The sequence below is a fragment of the Rhynchophorus ferrugineus genome, unplaced genomic scaffold (assembly GCF_030347505.1).
Source record: "Rhynchophorus ferrugineus isolate W39M unplaced genomic scaffold, kcgeb_rfMv2 rfM1, whole genome shotgun sequence".
In the NCBI taxonomy this organism is placed as follows: domain Eukaryota; kingdom Metazoa; phylum Arthropoda; class Insecta; order Coleoptera; family Curculionidae; genus Rhynchophorus; species Rhynchophorus ferrugineus.
Window position 1 is genome coordinate 21465546 of NW_027472580.1, and position 15674 is coordinate 21481219.

General features: G+C 29.2%; 1 protein-coding gene across 1 annotated transcript in view; it reads left to right on the forward strand.

Moving 5' to 3' along the window:
- The first annotated feature begins 9486 nt into the window (after window positions 1-9486).
- LOC143206024 (uncharacterized) overlaps window positions 9487-15674 on the forward strand; it is a 74183-nt gene continuing 67995 nt past the window's right edge. The window contains exon 1 of the mRNA XM_076418974.1: window positions 9487-9767. Within this exon, the coding sequence (XP_076275089.1) occupies window positions 9745-9767 (23 nt within the window). The 5' untranslated portion in view covers window positions 9487-9744. The remainder of the gene's footprint in view (window positions 9768-15674) is intronic.

Sequence of the window (15674 nt, forward strand, 5' to 3'; positions counted from 1 at the left end):
GTCTTTAAGATATACTAATTAGTTTTGAACCTCTTCAGTTAATTTCAATGTATGCCTTCAAAAGGGATCTTATAATTAAATGAATAGCAATAATCGTGACATGGGTCAAAATTTATGCCGAAGCTCTGTGAGAAAACCGAAAGCCCAAGTAACACACAAAACTAAAATTGATGATTTTTCTATTGGTGATATTTTAAATTGGCGGAAAGAAGACATAATGAAAATCCGTAATTTTTACGCATCTCTATTTTTCATTGATTTAACAAATATGGCTTATCTCAAATTGCTTTTAAGAATTTTTTACGATGCTTTAAATATGGTGATTATGATGAGAGTGGTAGAGACCCTTTAGAATCACCAAAATTTTTTTTTCTAGATCTTACCCAAGCTTTTGATCAGGGGCTGCAATTATTCCTGGAAATAGGTCATTTTATGACAAAATTATCTTATCACTATCCATAGCTGTCGCTCGGGCAGATTGCCTTCTTCTCAATCAATATACTTCTTTTGGTGTTGTAGCAGTTTGGACATTCTTCATCAAATCTAGCCAGAAGACCTGACCAGACTAGACCAGAAAAGAGACCAATAATTCTCTCAAAATAGTTTATTAATAAAATATTATTTTCAGTATAAAAAAATTGCGAAGATATTTGATTATATTCTATAATTACAAAAAAATTGAACCATACGAACGTTAATTATTATTTTCCTGCTAAAACAGCATTTTTGTTACTTTTCTACTACAATTATAATGAACTTTCAATTTAACCGCTGGTTTGTTGAATGAATAATAGGTTGCGATTATTTTAGTAGTGTTTTGAGAAATTACTATTATTCTATCCGCTTACACGGCCAATTATTCTGAAATTGCTGAAATGTATATTTATTATAGTTGTATGAGTTTTAAGCTTTACATGAAATAAACTTTAGAATTTTGCTTTAATTTTTTATTATAATTATTTTATTTTCGGATTTTATTAAAGCCTATAAATATTTAAAGATAATCACTATTTAATTTTTACTGCTGCGATAGATTTATGTTGTAATTCAACTCAAGACATGAGTATTTTTAATTAATGTTTATAATTTTTAAGGTTGGATGCCAACTTAGATGGTCTCTAAGTTGGTAATTTCTTAGCTTTTATGAATAAATATGAGGATTGAGGTTCGGAGTATGTGTTAAATAGTAAATATTTATGTTATATCACGCTATTATTAATGGACCTGATTACGAAAACTGTGTATTCGAAGCCGAGGCGTCGTTAATACTTAATATTGAAGCTTATGTTAATACTGAATGGTGATGACGAGTGAGTTAGAAAGAAAATTAAAAGTTTTATTGTTTCAAATCCTTTTCACACTTCACTACTGGTGTAGTTGATAAAAAATAGTAAGAAAAGAGGATAGTTTGATGTTGTATCGGTACTTGTTACATTACTTGAAGTAATTCAGTGAAGTTGGGATAGAATTATGGTAGCTGAAGCTGTTAGGTCACAAAAAGTAGATTGAATGTGCTCAAGAACCTACATAAACCATAGTCATAAACTATTCCAACTAGAAAATATTAAATTAAAAAACATTACATTTTGAGAAACACCTACAGTTTAATGGATCCCAGGACCAAACATATATAACAGTTCGGGGTTCACAATCAACGAAGTGAACTAAAGTTGCTGCGAACCAATATAATTTACAAGAATTCAGATAGAATCTTGGAGTTTAGGGTGAAAGCCCATCAAATGCGGATTGTAGTAATTCAGCTTCTCAGCTGTATTCTATTGGCATCTGGAATCACCAAAAGTTGGGAAAACTTTGAAGGTTATAGAAGATTTTATAGGTTAACAAAGACAAATTAACGGACGAAGCTACAGGTGATACTCACAAATAATTTTAGTATATGCTATCTAGACAAGATAATAACTTTTGGTCGTTTTTAGGGGAAGGTCTTAAATCACGCGACTGTTAACGGTCTGACTACGATAAATGTGTATTTGCAGATGGAACAGGGTGCGTTCCTTAGATCTGAATTGTAGTAACGAGTGAGACTCCTAGACAGACAAACAGTTTAGTCTATGTGATAATATATTTAAATCCCCAGTGTTATTTTGTATCACCGTTATACAAGCCCCATCTTCGTTTAATACAATAAAATGGGTTTAAAAGAAAATTAAGACTTTTAATATTTTAAACCCTTTCACATATCATACATATCATTGGTAAGAAACAACCATCTCATCCTTACCAATACCCAGTTATCCAATCAGCTCAGAGATCAGCTTAATGCAAAGACCCGCAGTTTAGAGCCAATGTCAAGCATTAGGTCCTCTCCAAATAAACCATATTTAGTAAAAAGGCGATATTAATGTTTTTATGTTATACAAAATCTGAAAAACCTATTTATTTCTATCATTCTATTTGTTCTACAATGATTTTATAGTTTATTTCTTAGAAATATTTTCGTTATGTAACAATACGTCAGAATATCAGTTATACATAATAATTAGATAAAAGCTAATATTACTAATTACTATTCAACGTTATAACGCTATAAAAGGTAAACAATGTTAATTTATTGGTCATTTTAAAAATCTATTGATGAAATGACCATTATACATATTCTTAAAAATTCCAATACTTAATTAAATCAAAATTTTATATGGTAGTATAATTTTTATTATCGTAAAGATTTAATAATAATACTATTTCCATATATGGTTTACTTTTTATTGTTGTAAAAATATTTGTAAATTTTTCTTAATATTTCATTTTTCATTTTGGTAATAACTGTGGTATTTAGATAAACTGGTAGTTTCATCAATAAATATTCTTGTATCAAATTGTTTATAATTAATACAAAAGTGCAGCTGTAAATAAAAATCTGTAAATGTTAAACAAATTATTGTTTTTTAATAGTGCAATATTTTATGTGTCTACGCCAGTGCTGGGAAACAACTCATCGGATAAGTGAAAAAATACATCTTGTATCTACATAGATTTATTAAAATTTTTTTTTTATGTATATGTATGTCAAGCCATCGAATTAGTGGTGAAATTGTTAGAGGTAAAACTTAGCTATGGATTTTTGGATGTCCATGTTTGATGAGAAAATTATTCAATAATCGATAAACGAGATCGTAGTTGATCGCAATAGTATCGCCCATACATCAGCAAATTTTCCTCAAAATTAAAATAGCATTTGTCGCAACATCCTCCTTATTACATTTGATAATCTTCGATTTGGTGAAGAGATTTTAGTAATTAAGCTACTTGCATGTATTCTCATTATTTTTTATCCCATTATATACAGAGAAAATCTTTATTTATGAGCATGAATATTTCACTTTAGTTTCACAAGTAGATTCATTTTTCATAGCCAGTCACAACATGCGACATGAAATATTTTTTACTGTCAATCAATGAAATTGCGAAGTTAAAACGGTTTGAAATTACATTTTAAGTCAATTCGTGTTGTAGCTATTTTATCTCTTTTTGGATCTTTCCTATCGCATATGGAGGTCATGCATTTGACTCATCAACCGCTAAGCTGTTCTAAAGTTTTCTGAGTATTTGAGTTATTGGTTTTGATGTCCGTTATTTCTTCCATTCATCACTGAAACCAAAACCTACATTGGGGATATAATGGAGCGGTATTGCCTTAAGTCCTTGAATGGGCGGACACTTTTAAAGATTTGTAGTACACAGAAGTAGAATCCAATAATTTTACCAAAAAAATATCAAAACCATTGGAATCAACAATTCGGCTATGTTGTTTAACAATTCTTTACATTGACACTTCGCATTTTGATCAAAAGATCAAAACACATACAAGCACTTACCGGATAATAATCTTAAAAAAGAAAATCGGTTAAATATATTATTGAAAATCAAATCATTAAACAACTTCAATGTCTACAATATCTGTAATTGCGGCTTGACCCTCGTAGAGTCATTGTTAATGTTCTGTGACAAATCTATAATCTCGTAAATACGAAATAAATTTTGCAAATAGATTTGTCATACAGCACAAGATTTTATAACAACATTGAATAATTCTACTAATTACTCTACAACACCCGGCTGAAGAGACTGAAACCGTTCGAAATGGTGTAGTGTCAGTGAAAGTGCCTAGATAACATATTGTAAACACCATAATATCACGTGAACATTGTTACTATTGTTACGTGATGTGTCAATGGACTTATCTCTTTAACAGTAAATTTATATTATGTAATAGGAAAAATAAGTATAATTAATATATTTAGATACAATTCTTGAGGTTTATTAGGATTTATTAGAAATGTAGAGTATAATGGCAAAATAATAATGAGATGCCCTCATAATATAGGGATAATATTTAGTGATATCAACAGCCGCCTAGAAACAAACCTTTCAGGTTTTTATAGGTTAATTTTTGTTATTTTACGATTGTTAGGTTTTAGTATCGGAATGGCACAAAGGGGAATTACAAACATTATCGGTAAATAAAAGATAGCTCAAAGAGGCTGGGAATTCATCATCTTCATTTTGAAATATGACTGAAAATCCATTTGACCTTGGCAAATTCCCAGAATGCATTATTGCTATTGCTAGAAAGTGTTGTCTTCAAAATCCATGGTACATGGAAATCCATCGCAGATTTTGAGAACGATCGATGATCAACAATGATTGGATTAATCGAATCATCACCACCATCACTATGACCAACTATCCAAATTATTTACATTTAGATGTAATGCCTAATAAAATATATCTTAAGATGAATTTTGTTATATAAAGTTAGTGAATAGTTGCTACTATTTTTAGATAGCTAGAATGAAAAACAATGCGGTGATGGTAAAACAATATTATATCAGTATAGGGATTAAATAAATGTGTACTCTGAATGAGAATAGATATTTGAAATTAATGTAATACTACAAATATGATTTTGTTTTAAATTCAAAATCGTATTGTGTATTTATATAATTTAATATATATATATATATATATATATATATATATATATATATATAAATTAAGTGTAATTAGATAAAGATACTAAACCAAAACAATAATAGTATTTATAATTCCAGCCAACAGATATATAGTCAGTTCAAAATAGCAGTGACACGAGTGTCAATATGTGTCTGTCTAAAGTTGTAAATTCGTTTTACAGTCAGACAATATTATCCTTGTTATTTTATTCTATTTAAAAAGAGATAGAATGCTGTTAGAGAAGTTCGAATATGTAACGGAATGAGCCTGCAAAACTTGTCCGTTTGCCAAACGCCTGAAAATTCTTCAAAATATTATAATTCGGGTTATAAACTGTCAAACGTTGTTTTAACTTTTTGTTTTAATAATTCATGCGCGATTTTAATTCGCGCGATTTTAATTGAACATATTTTTTGCGCCTTGTAGCTGCACTGTATATTAGTACGGACACAGTCACTAACATATCTCAAAAAATAAAAAACAATATAACCTTAAATTTGCCAAAAAGAAACCGTGTTTATGCGAAACAGCTGACGAATCAAGATCAGTTTGATGTTTCAGAGATCAAGTATACGAAATGTATAAAACAGTAAGTGGTTTTTTTCAATCGAAACATAATTTAATACAATTATTTCAGAGAAAATTGTTAGTTTGGAAAGTGTCCATAAAAATCCAAAGGATATAGAGCTATTTGAGTGATGTAGAACATCCGTTCATACATTGTTGGATAATATAGGATTTAAGTGGTGTAAAGATAACCCACGAAGGGGTTTAATAGATCTTCCGAGATTGTTTTTAAAAGTATACAATTTTTAAAAACATATAGCAAAATCAAGGAAGAAATATAGCAATTTACATATGTAAATGAGACATGAATATTTCAGAATGGTACATTGGGTTGCTAATGCCAAGATGATAATAAATATTTTAAAGTCATGCTGATGGAAAAAGGAATGCTGATGGAAAAATGTAAATGTTGGAATAACTATCGATTAGGTTTTGTTAGTCAGAACATTTATTCGTTATAGACATATAGTTCTTCATGTTGGAAACAGGAGGGGTTTTATTCCTGCTGCACAATTAGTGTTTCTCTAAATTCAAGATTGACTATCATGAAGAAATTAACCATAACTTCTCTTTGCAGTAGTTTGAAAATTGGCTCCTTAAGAACTTGGAGGAACCATCAGTTATTGTTATGTACAATCTACCATATATATATATATATATATATATATATATATATACATACATATATATATGTACAAATTCCCAACAACTTCATCAACACAGGCTGCAATTAAGGAATGGCTTAAAGTACATAAAATAAGTTTCGAAGAAATCATGTTAAAGAATGAACTATTTCAAATTGTTACTCGGTAAATATAAATAATAATTTACATATTAGATCAGATTACTGAATGTTATGACCACAGAATATTACGTCTTTCTCCCTATCACTGCATTTTTAATCCAATTGAGTTGATACGGGGTATTGCAAAGAATTATTACAATAGATATTCAGGTCGAGGAAGGATATTTAAACCAGAACTGTCTAGATTTATGGAAAGAGGCATTGTTGAAAATAGCATCTTCGGTTTGTGTGAGCTCGATCAAACACATTGAAAAAGAAATTGACAAATGCTAGAATCTTGAGCTAGTTTTTGATATATTGGAAATAAATAGCTTAGTTATTCACTTGATGACTTATTCACGTGTTTCTGAAAGTGAGAGTGACTGAATAAAACCTTATGAATGTTGCTTTATGATTCAATGCTGACGATTACCAAGACCAAATTATTATTACCAAGGTGAAAGGGGAAACTACTAAAGGTCAGTATACAATTACGTTAGTTGTAGGTATTATAGAGTATGAAAGCTTTATGAGCATGTATGTTATTGTTCAGAATATACATGAAAGTTTGGTATGTATGACATGTATGAATAGAGAAATAACACTAACTGTTTTGCAGATATGGCAAATACAATAAGGAGAATGCAATGATTAAATGTTTTATCAATAGTTTTATCAAGAAAGTTGTATACAGATAGTAATAGGATAATCTAAAGAGAAATATAGTAATATCATAATGACTTTGCAAGGATATATTGCATCGAAAGAAATAAGGACTAAGCGTAAAACATAAATATGCTCTCTAATGAAAGTAAAATACATTACTCAGATATACAGTTGGTAATAACGTTGATTAAGCCACTATTAGGGGGATACCACTATATACAAAAACGCTCCTAGAACCCTACCGATAGTAGCGAGGAAAAAAGCTCAATGTATATATAATAAAGCATCTCTAACCTATAAATTATTGCGGCTGTAAAATTAATTGTAATTTTAAGTTCTTCAATAATAAATGCATTTGATGTACTATAATGTTAAAATAAATTATATTTAAAAAAATATTTGTTCAATTATTTTATTTATATTAAAATGTTGTTATATGCCAGAGCCAAAATGTACTAAAACTCGACAAACGACGTTTTGACAGTTCTCCTGTGTCACTGCTATTTTGAATTGACTATATGTAGAAATTTATAATAAAAATATATTGTTATTGGGTACAGACACATGGTAATAGTATTCTATAATTTAGTACGCCGAGTCTTAGTATTTGATTGATTTCAGTGATAACTTTTAGGGCAGTTATTTTATCTTAGTAAAGATTAATTTATTTTAATAGTTTATATATCCCTGTATAAGCCAGAGTCTCGGAGGAGGGTGATCAAGCTATCCATATTGCCTATATGGAGGATGTCCTTTAGATTGTCCCCAATACCATATATTTGTTTTGGTTGTGAGTATTTCCTTCACGATATCAGTGTATACTTGACTATCATTCATTATTGAGCTGCATAAGGTTGGGGTAGGTTCGTTTTTTAAGAGGAAACTATATGTCGGACTATAGTATCCTGTCTTCGGCCGGGAGTGTATAGATAACTATTTGATCCATTATTTTTTGACTTTGATAATATATACTTTTTGATAATATTTACCACAATTTATTTTCATCCAGCAGGCCCCATCTTGGTTGGTCAGGTTTTCTGTAGAATCAGAATCAGACTGTGTGCGTTAAGACCTTTATATTTGAGTTTTGTTTTCTACGTGCAAGGTACTCCGCTGGTTCATTTCCTCCGATTCCCATATGGGACGGCAACCACATGAGTGTTATGGATATGTCTTTTAGGGTTTTCACTTTGTTGATGATAGCCTAGATCAGTGGGTGTTTGGGATGATTTAGCATAAAATATTTAAGAGAGCTCCTAGAGTCTGTGGCGATTACATGATTTTTTATATTTTTCATATTTTATTTGCTTATGGCAAACAGTTCAGCTGCCAGAATGCCAGTTTCCAAATGTAAATTCTTCTCCGGTTCCAGGCTCGTGTAGAAGCTCCTATATGTTCTTTTCTTTTGGCTGCGTCTGTATATATGAATTGATAGTTTTGAACATATTCCTCATTAGTTTGTTAAAATAATATGCGTATGATTTGTGGGTTCATTTCTCTTTTAGAGAATTTGTTCATTGATAAATTGATGTTTATGGCTAGTGGATTACGTGAGATTAGATTATTGTTCACAGTGAGAGAAAAATGTGGAATTATTCACAATTTTGGTTGTATTTACTATATCGTTTCTATTTTAGTACATGTACCGCTGAAGCGAGTACTGAAAATGTCTTTGCCTTTGAAATAAAAAGTATAAAAAGTAAAATCTATACTCTAATTAGTCTTAATACTCATTTTTCTTGAATTGCTCTTGAGTGCTTCATTTCTTAATAAGATATTCTTGTAATATATTAAGAACACATTTCTAATTAACTTTTTTACTGGGCCATTATATTCTTCTACAGAACATAAAATATATATCTGTTGAAAGGCTGACAAAGTAATTGGATTTGTTATTTTTCAACTAGAACATTCTTTAACATACATATATAGACAAATGCGGTTCATTCCAAATTAAAATTTAGATAAATATCTGTATAATTGACAAATATTTATTATTAATTTTTAATTTATAAATAATTATCTAATTACAATGCTCGACCTGTATTAAGGTTTGTTAAAAGTATAGAGTATGATAATAAAATAATAATGAAATGCCCTCGTAAGAAAGGATAATATTTGGTGATATCAACAGTCCGTGAGCAAACAAACCCTTTACGTTTTTATATATTAATTTTTGTTGTTTTAGGATTAGTATTACTTTTTAAAACTGGAATCACACAAGGGAAAATTAAAAACATCGAGTGCTTCATCATCGGTACTAAATAGTTTTGCACATATATATTAATTATTCAGTAAGCAGAAACGCGTAAATTTGAGATGATCCTAGAATTTATTCTTTACGCTGGGTATTTTCGTAAACACGACCTTCGAAAATTACCAAATATCTACGTTTCACGGCCGAAAGTGCATCGGTTTTTCCACAGTTCGCATAGTGGACCGTCTGTCGTCACGGTTTCACGCGCTATAACCGTCGCTGGTCGATAGCTCGCCCCGACTGTTTCTTCGGTGCTTTCCCGGTCGGGGGTCACATAGAAGCAACACTTTTCGGGACTGCGCGGTGCTTCGACGACGAGCACTTTCTCCGCCGACGGTGTTTGGCGTGTGTCAGCCTGCGTCCGGTTTAGTGGCTCGCCTCTCAGATATCTTCGGCACGTCGAAAGTGAAACTGGTGCGCGTTACTCTTTTCCGAAATTTCGGTTCGGCTGGGTGTCGTTGGTGCGCGTAGGACGAACTCGTCCAGTGTTACGATAATGGAACTAAGATACTCCTCCAGGTTAGCCAAGATCAATTAATATTTTCTAACAGTCCATAGTAGTTCTGGTTAAATTTAATTCAGAATAATATATTGTATCTTTGTGACACTTATCTTATACAATATTATGCATATTTCTTGAAAATTAACCATATATCTTTTATATTATTCTATAAAAATGGAGAATATTTTTCCTAATAAATTATGTTTTTGAATTCATACTGAAATCACTTATACGTTATTAGAAAAATAATATTTTGACATGTTTTTGTTACATTAGATCTTTAACTATACGATTTAATATTATTTATTATTACTTATTATAGCAATCTATTAAATTAACACTAAACTACAAAAAAAACTACAAAGTACTTATTCTACGACAGATACTTTGGGCATAATATCTATATCACATGTACACTGTGATACTTATAACTTCACTGAACCAGATTAAATATACTCCTCCAGCTTAGCTAAGGTCAATTAATTTTTCCTAAATATTCATAACAGTTTCGATTAAATTTGAATCGGAATAATATATTGTAACACTTGTCATATATGATATTATGAATATTTCTTGAAAATTAACCATATTTTTTTATCTTATTCTGTAAAAATGGAAAATATTTTTCCTAATAAATGTATGTTGTTGAATTCATACTGAAATCACTTATACGTTATTAGAAAAATAATATTTTAACTTGTTTTTGTTATATCAGATCCGTAAATATTCTTACTAGTATTCTTAGCTATGGATGCAAGACTTCTTTGCGTATTTATTAAAGTACGTTTTCAGCTTATGAAAAATGAAATAGTTGAATATTTTTTATATTGCAACTGTTGAACTAAATTAATACACTTGAGAATTGTATCATATAATTTAATTATTTTAAAAAGATTTTCTTATTGTTTAAATGGAATATATTTTACCATTTGTATAGAAACCAGCATATATCATAACCAAACCAAACCAAACCATCATATATTGCTTTTAATTTTTATTATATCATATAATAATCATGATGATTTCTTAACATCATAAATGGAAATTAAAACCAGTTAATAGGCATAAACAAGTAATCATTTCTAAAAATGTATTGCATTTACAACGAACCTACATTTTGACTTAAATATAAGCGTATATCTAGGAAGACCCATCAATCCTGACTTAGTCACTAGTCTAATAGTGTTTATGTATTAACTAATAGTCCTTCCTATTATTTTTTAACATATTCCTTCTAGCGTAGTTTTTTCTATTTGTCTACCTGCTTTAACCTATTTTCTTGCAGAGTGTTTGCTCTCGTTTGTCTCTGAACATGCTGGCTGTATTATAAGCTTTCATTAGATCAGTGTGTTGTTTCGGTAGCTTTTTCTGTAGCTTATGAACGAGGTCATCGGGTGAAATATTTTCGAAAGCTTATGCCACATCTAAATAATATTCTTTTATATTAATATGCTTTTTAATGACGTCTATTTTTCAATGCACTTGATCTAGTATTGAATAATTGAATTGTTAATAATCTTACATTGGTGTATATGTATTAGGTTTTTCTCTCAACAATTGGTTTTGTTATTTTCAGTACCAGTAAGAAAATAATAAAATAAAAGAGAACTTAAGTTATTGTAAATAAATTAACAGATACTAATAGAATATCTTCATTAAATACATTAAAAAATATAAAAAATGTTTTAAAATAAAAATATAATATAATAACATACCCATTATTCAAGCCCAATATATGGACATAGCATAATATAAACTGTTATAGATTAAGGATGTATTTAAAATGTAACAAAACATTGATAAATGAATAGTAATAATATGCATATTTAACATTCTAGATACACCATAAAATTGGTTAAGAATCAATAAGTATGTAAAGACTGTTGCAAGCAAACAACGTAAATATAATTCTAAATCATTTAATTATATATTATTATTTCAGAAAAAAAATTGAATTAAATCCTGTTTCGTAATATATATATAAATTAGTTATTAACAGGAACTGGTAACATCAACGCTCGCGAAAAAAACAAACCTTCATACGTTATTAGATGTTTTGAGTCGAATTAAGCGTTTTTACTTTTATACATTCAGCGAAGAACAAACATTTGAACGAGTTAGACATGTCCAAAAAAAAATCTTGCACAACGACCGTGCCTGTTTAGACGAAAGATATTTTGCGTAAGAGCGGCCTTGCCAGTTAGCTTCGTGAAATAGGTTTTCCGAACGGTCAATCCGTTTGGCATGCGCGACAGCACGCATTTACGAAGCCATCATTACGCAACGATGACACCCGTTGAATTTTCTCCGTTAATTACTCGCCTATTTTTATTGTTCAGTGATGCAATGTTGTTTATGGCGTCGTCGTTAAACTGTATGCAATTAATCTCGCATCTAACGACACACTACGTGGGCAGAATTAAAAGTTCACGATTCTTCCTTTGTTGTTTTGCACCGAAAAAAAAAGCAAGCGAAAGTTTCTTCGCATTAAATGTTAATGCTATTAGAACGAGTTTACCACAGACAGAGCTTGAGGTCGGTAGTTATGAAAAAAAAATTGTGAAATATGGTTTTATTATATTTTTTAAATTCCATAACCTTTTTTTAATACATTTTAAATATTAACATACTCAGTACTATTTAACGATAACAATTATTAGACATATAGTCTATCCAATAAAACAGCGAACTCACGTCATGTAAATTTATGACGTCAAAACGTCGCCATGTTGCCGCAGTTAACTTGATGCAAAAATGTTATAAAATATAATTTATTTTATCTACCACATCTAATACATACATTATCGAAGCAAAACATTTAATTATACAGCTACAATAGTGTGTAGATTAGAATTGTTTTATTATATTTTCATTTAACTATTTTCAAACCACTACTACCAAACTGCTTATGGTATCCTCTGGAGGTCTAATCGACCTAATTAATGATTGTATAACATTAAAAAGCGTACTTACTCTTTTCTGTATTGTTTTTGTTTACTTCGTCGCTGTGTTTCCTTATCAAGTCTTTCTAATATCACTGTATTTCTTTTCTATTACTATCTGTGTACATTTTTCTTGATAAAATTAGATTTAGTCACTGCCTAGACTGCATAGTTTTAGTTGTGCCTAATACGTCTGCCATATTTATAATATATTTAGTATTCCTTTTCTCCTCATACATTTTAATTAATTTTTTGTTGAATGCTATATTCTGAACAATTACAGACATATCTATGCACACAAATCGTTCATACTCTATAATACGATACGATCTATCTTTAATTATTTCCGCTCTTATAACTCTATGGTAATTATCAGCATTGGCTTATAAGTCTACAACATTAAAAAATGAATTCAATCTTCGTCACTTTCTGTATCCAGTGAGTGAGAATACTAGTTCACCATTCCAACGTTTATCAATTTCAAGTCAATTGAAGGGTGTTATTTCAGACAGTTATTCTTTCCACATGCCCAAACTTGTTCTTGCTTGAATCTCTGTTATAACAATTCTTTACCACATCCCATAACAATTCGGTTTGATTGAATATACAGTGGTAGGGACGAAGATGCTAAACTTTGTGGCGATATTGTTCAACAATATGATCTACTACGTATCTTTTTTAGGCTTATTTCTAAAAAAAAAAAGAAATTACATAAAACCTTATTAAACATTTCATATATATTTATCAAGTAATAATTTAAATACTTTGCTCCTTAACATCGTATTTTTAAAATTTAAGCACCAAACTAGCTTAATATTTTATTTTGATCTATCTATTTCTAAGTAAGTAATATCTTTGAGTTCCGATATTCTGGAAAATAGAATGTAACTAGACTTCTAGAAGGAGATGCATACCCCTATTTTTTCTATGGATATTTTTTACACGAACATTTATCTCTGAAGTAACTCTATTAAATTATGTTTCTATTGAAAAACCATTCACTCTTTTCATCTAACATCAAGTTGTGTAGACACTTTTTTTCGGTGAATTCAACATATTGGTTTTATTTCTTGAAAGGTTTTATTACTAATATTCAATGCAAGAGCAACGCAATGAAATTATTTATAGAAAAAATCAGAGAAACTTAATATTTAACAGTATGAATACTTACCTTTGTAACGCATTTTACTGGTAAGGATTATCTCGTTCCTTTTCAAAGTTATTGATTATTGTCGATAAGTACCTATTTCTCATTGTCTTGGACTTCGGTATTTTCATTCATCAAACTAATATTAAGCAGCTATTTGAAATTTATTAAAGCAAGCATAGCTCCAAGAAACGTTTACTATATTATAACCTCCTCGTTTCATATCACTAATGTTTTGAATAATTTTGCAGATAAATTTTATACGTTAATTCTGTTATATATTCAGACTTCAGACTTCAGATAGCATTATGTCACTTTTTAACTAGAGTAAAATTAAAAGGAAAAAGAAGGAAATGATATGGGTGCACTACTATTTTGGGAAGGCTGTATTAGTAAAGGCCAAAGAAATGCTCTTATAGATTATTATTATTCTTGCAGTGAGATTTTATAGACAATAAGAACGTTTCGTATTAGTTCTTCTAATTTCAGATTATAGTAGAGATACTATAGAGAATCAACATTAAATGAACTAAGCATTAGTATGACCAACCATCAACAATATTTTATTTATTAATATAATATATCTTGTTTTCTAATGTTTGCGAATACTTGATGAATACTGTTTCTAGAGGGCTGGAGTGAAAAAGAAAACAGTGGTGTTAAGAACATATTATTCCACTATTGGGACTAAATAAATTTGAACACAGATTGAGAAAAATATTTAAATCTAATGTAATACTACAAATATTGCTTTTTTACTCAATATAGTAATGTGTATGCTTTCAAATTACACTTGTCTACATTACAAAAAGTAGAAAAGTTAAAGGCCACACTCTAATCAGTGTCATGGCTTGAATTACTCTTGTTTGCTTCATTTAATAATATAAAATATACAAGTAACATTTCATCAAGATGGTTTCCATTAACTTTTCCACTGGCTCTGACTGTTGAAAAACTTAGAGTGATATATTATTTATTAACTATAATATTGTTTAACATTCACAGAGACGGTGGATTTCAAATCAAAATTTAGGCAATTTTTATATAATTGACAAATATTTCATCATTAATCTATTTACTTTTGGTCTTCATTCATCAACGTTTTAACCTATTAATGAAGATTCTATTTCTATGTGTAAGTTATTATGTTGTACAAAATCGATATAATACTTATAAATAATGGAGTAAGCAATTAATTATATTAAGGTGCATATTATTATATTATTAACATGTTATGAATCATAATAGTATTATGAAAATATAGTTTTACAATTTTTAGTTTTGTATATACTCGCATTATCAATTAAAAATGTTATAAAAATTAACTAAATGATATAATCATATATACCTAACCTAATGCACCTTATTTTCTATTTTAGGTTCTAATGGTTCTGTATTATTATTGTTTTTAATATATAAATAACATTTTAAATGCAATTTCAATTATATATTTATTACGTCAAACCGACAATATGAATTAAAAATTTTATATTAAGTTTCATTAATCTGTATATCCATAATAGTACCACATAAAACAATATATTAGTACTAAATGCTTGCGAAATTGTATATTCAAAATAATATAATATATACTTTTAATATCGCAATTTTATAAAATGTGAATTAAGATGGAACAAATGCTGCCGGAAATGTATGTTGTAATAAAAGCTAAACAGGAGCAATATTCATTGACATTGTTTTTGTTGTTTTTCGTTAAAAATTTTACTATACTACTTTTTATTGTTGCATAATAATTATTACATAATATGCATAACAAGCATTGCTTATAACAAATATTATAACAAAAAATTGATTTGATATCTTGATTGATATTT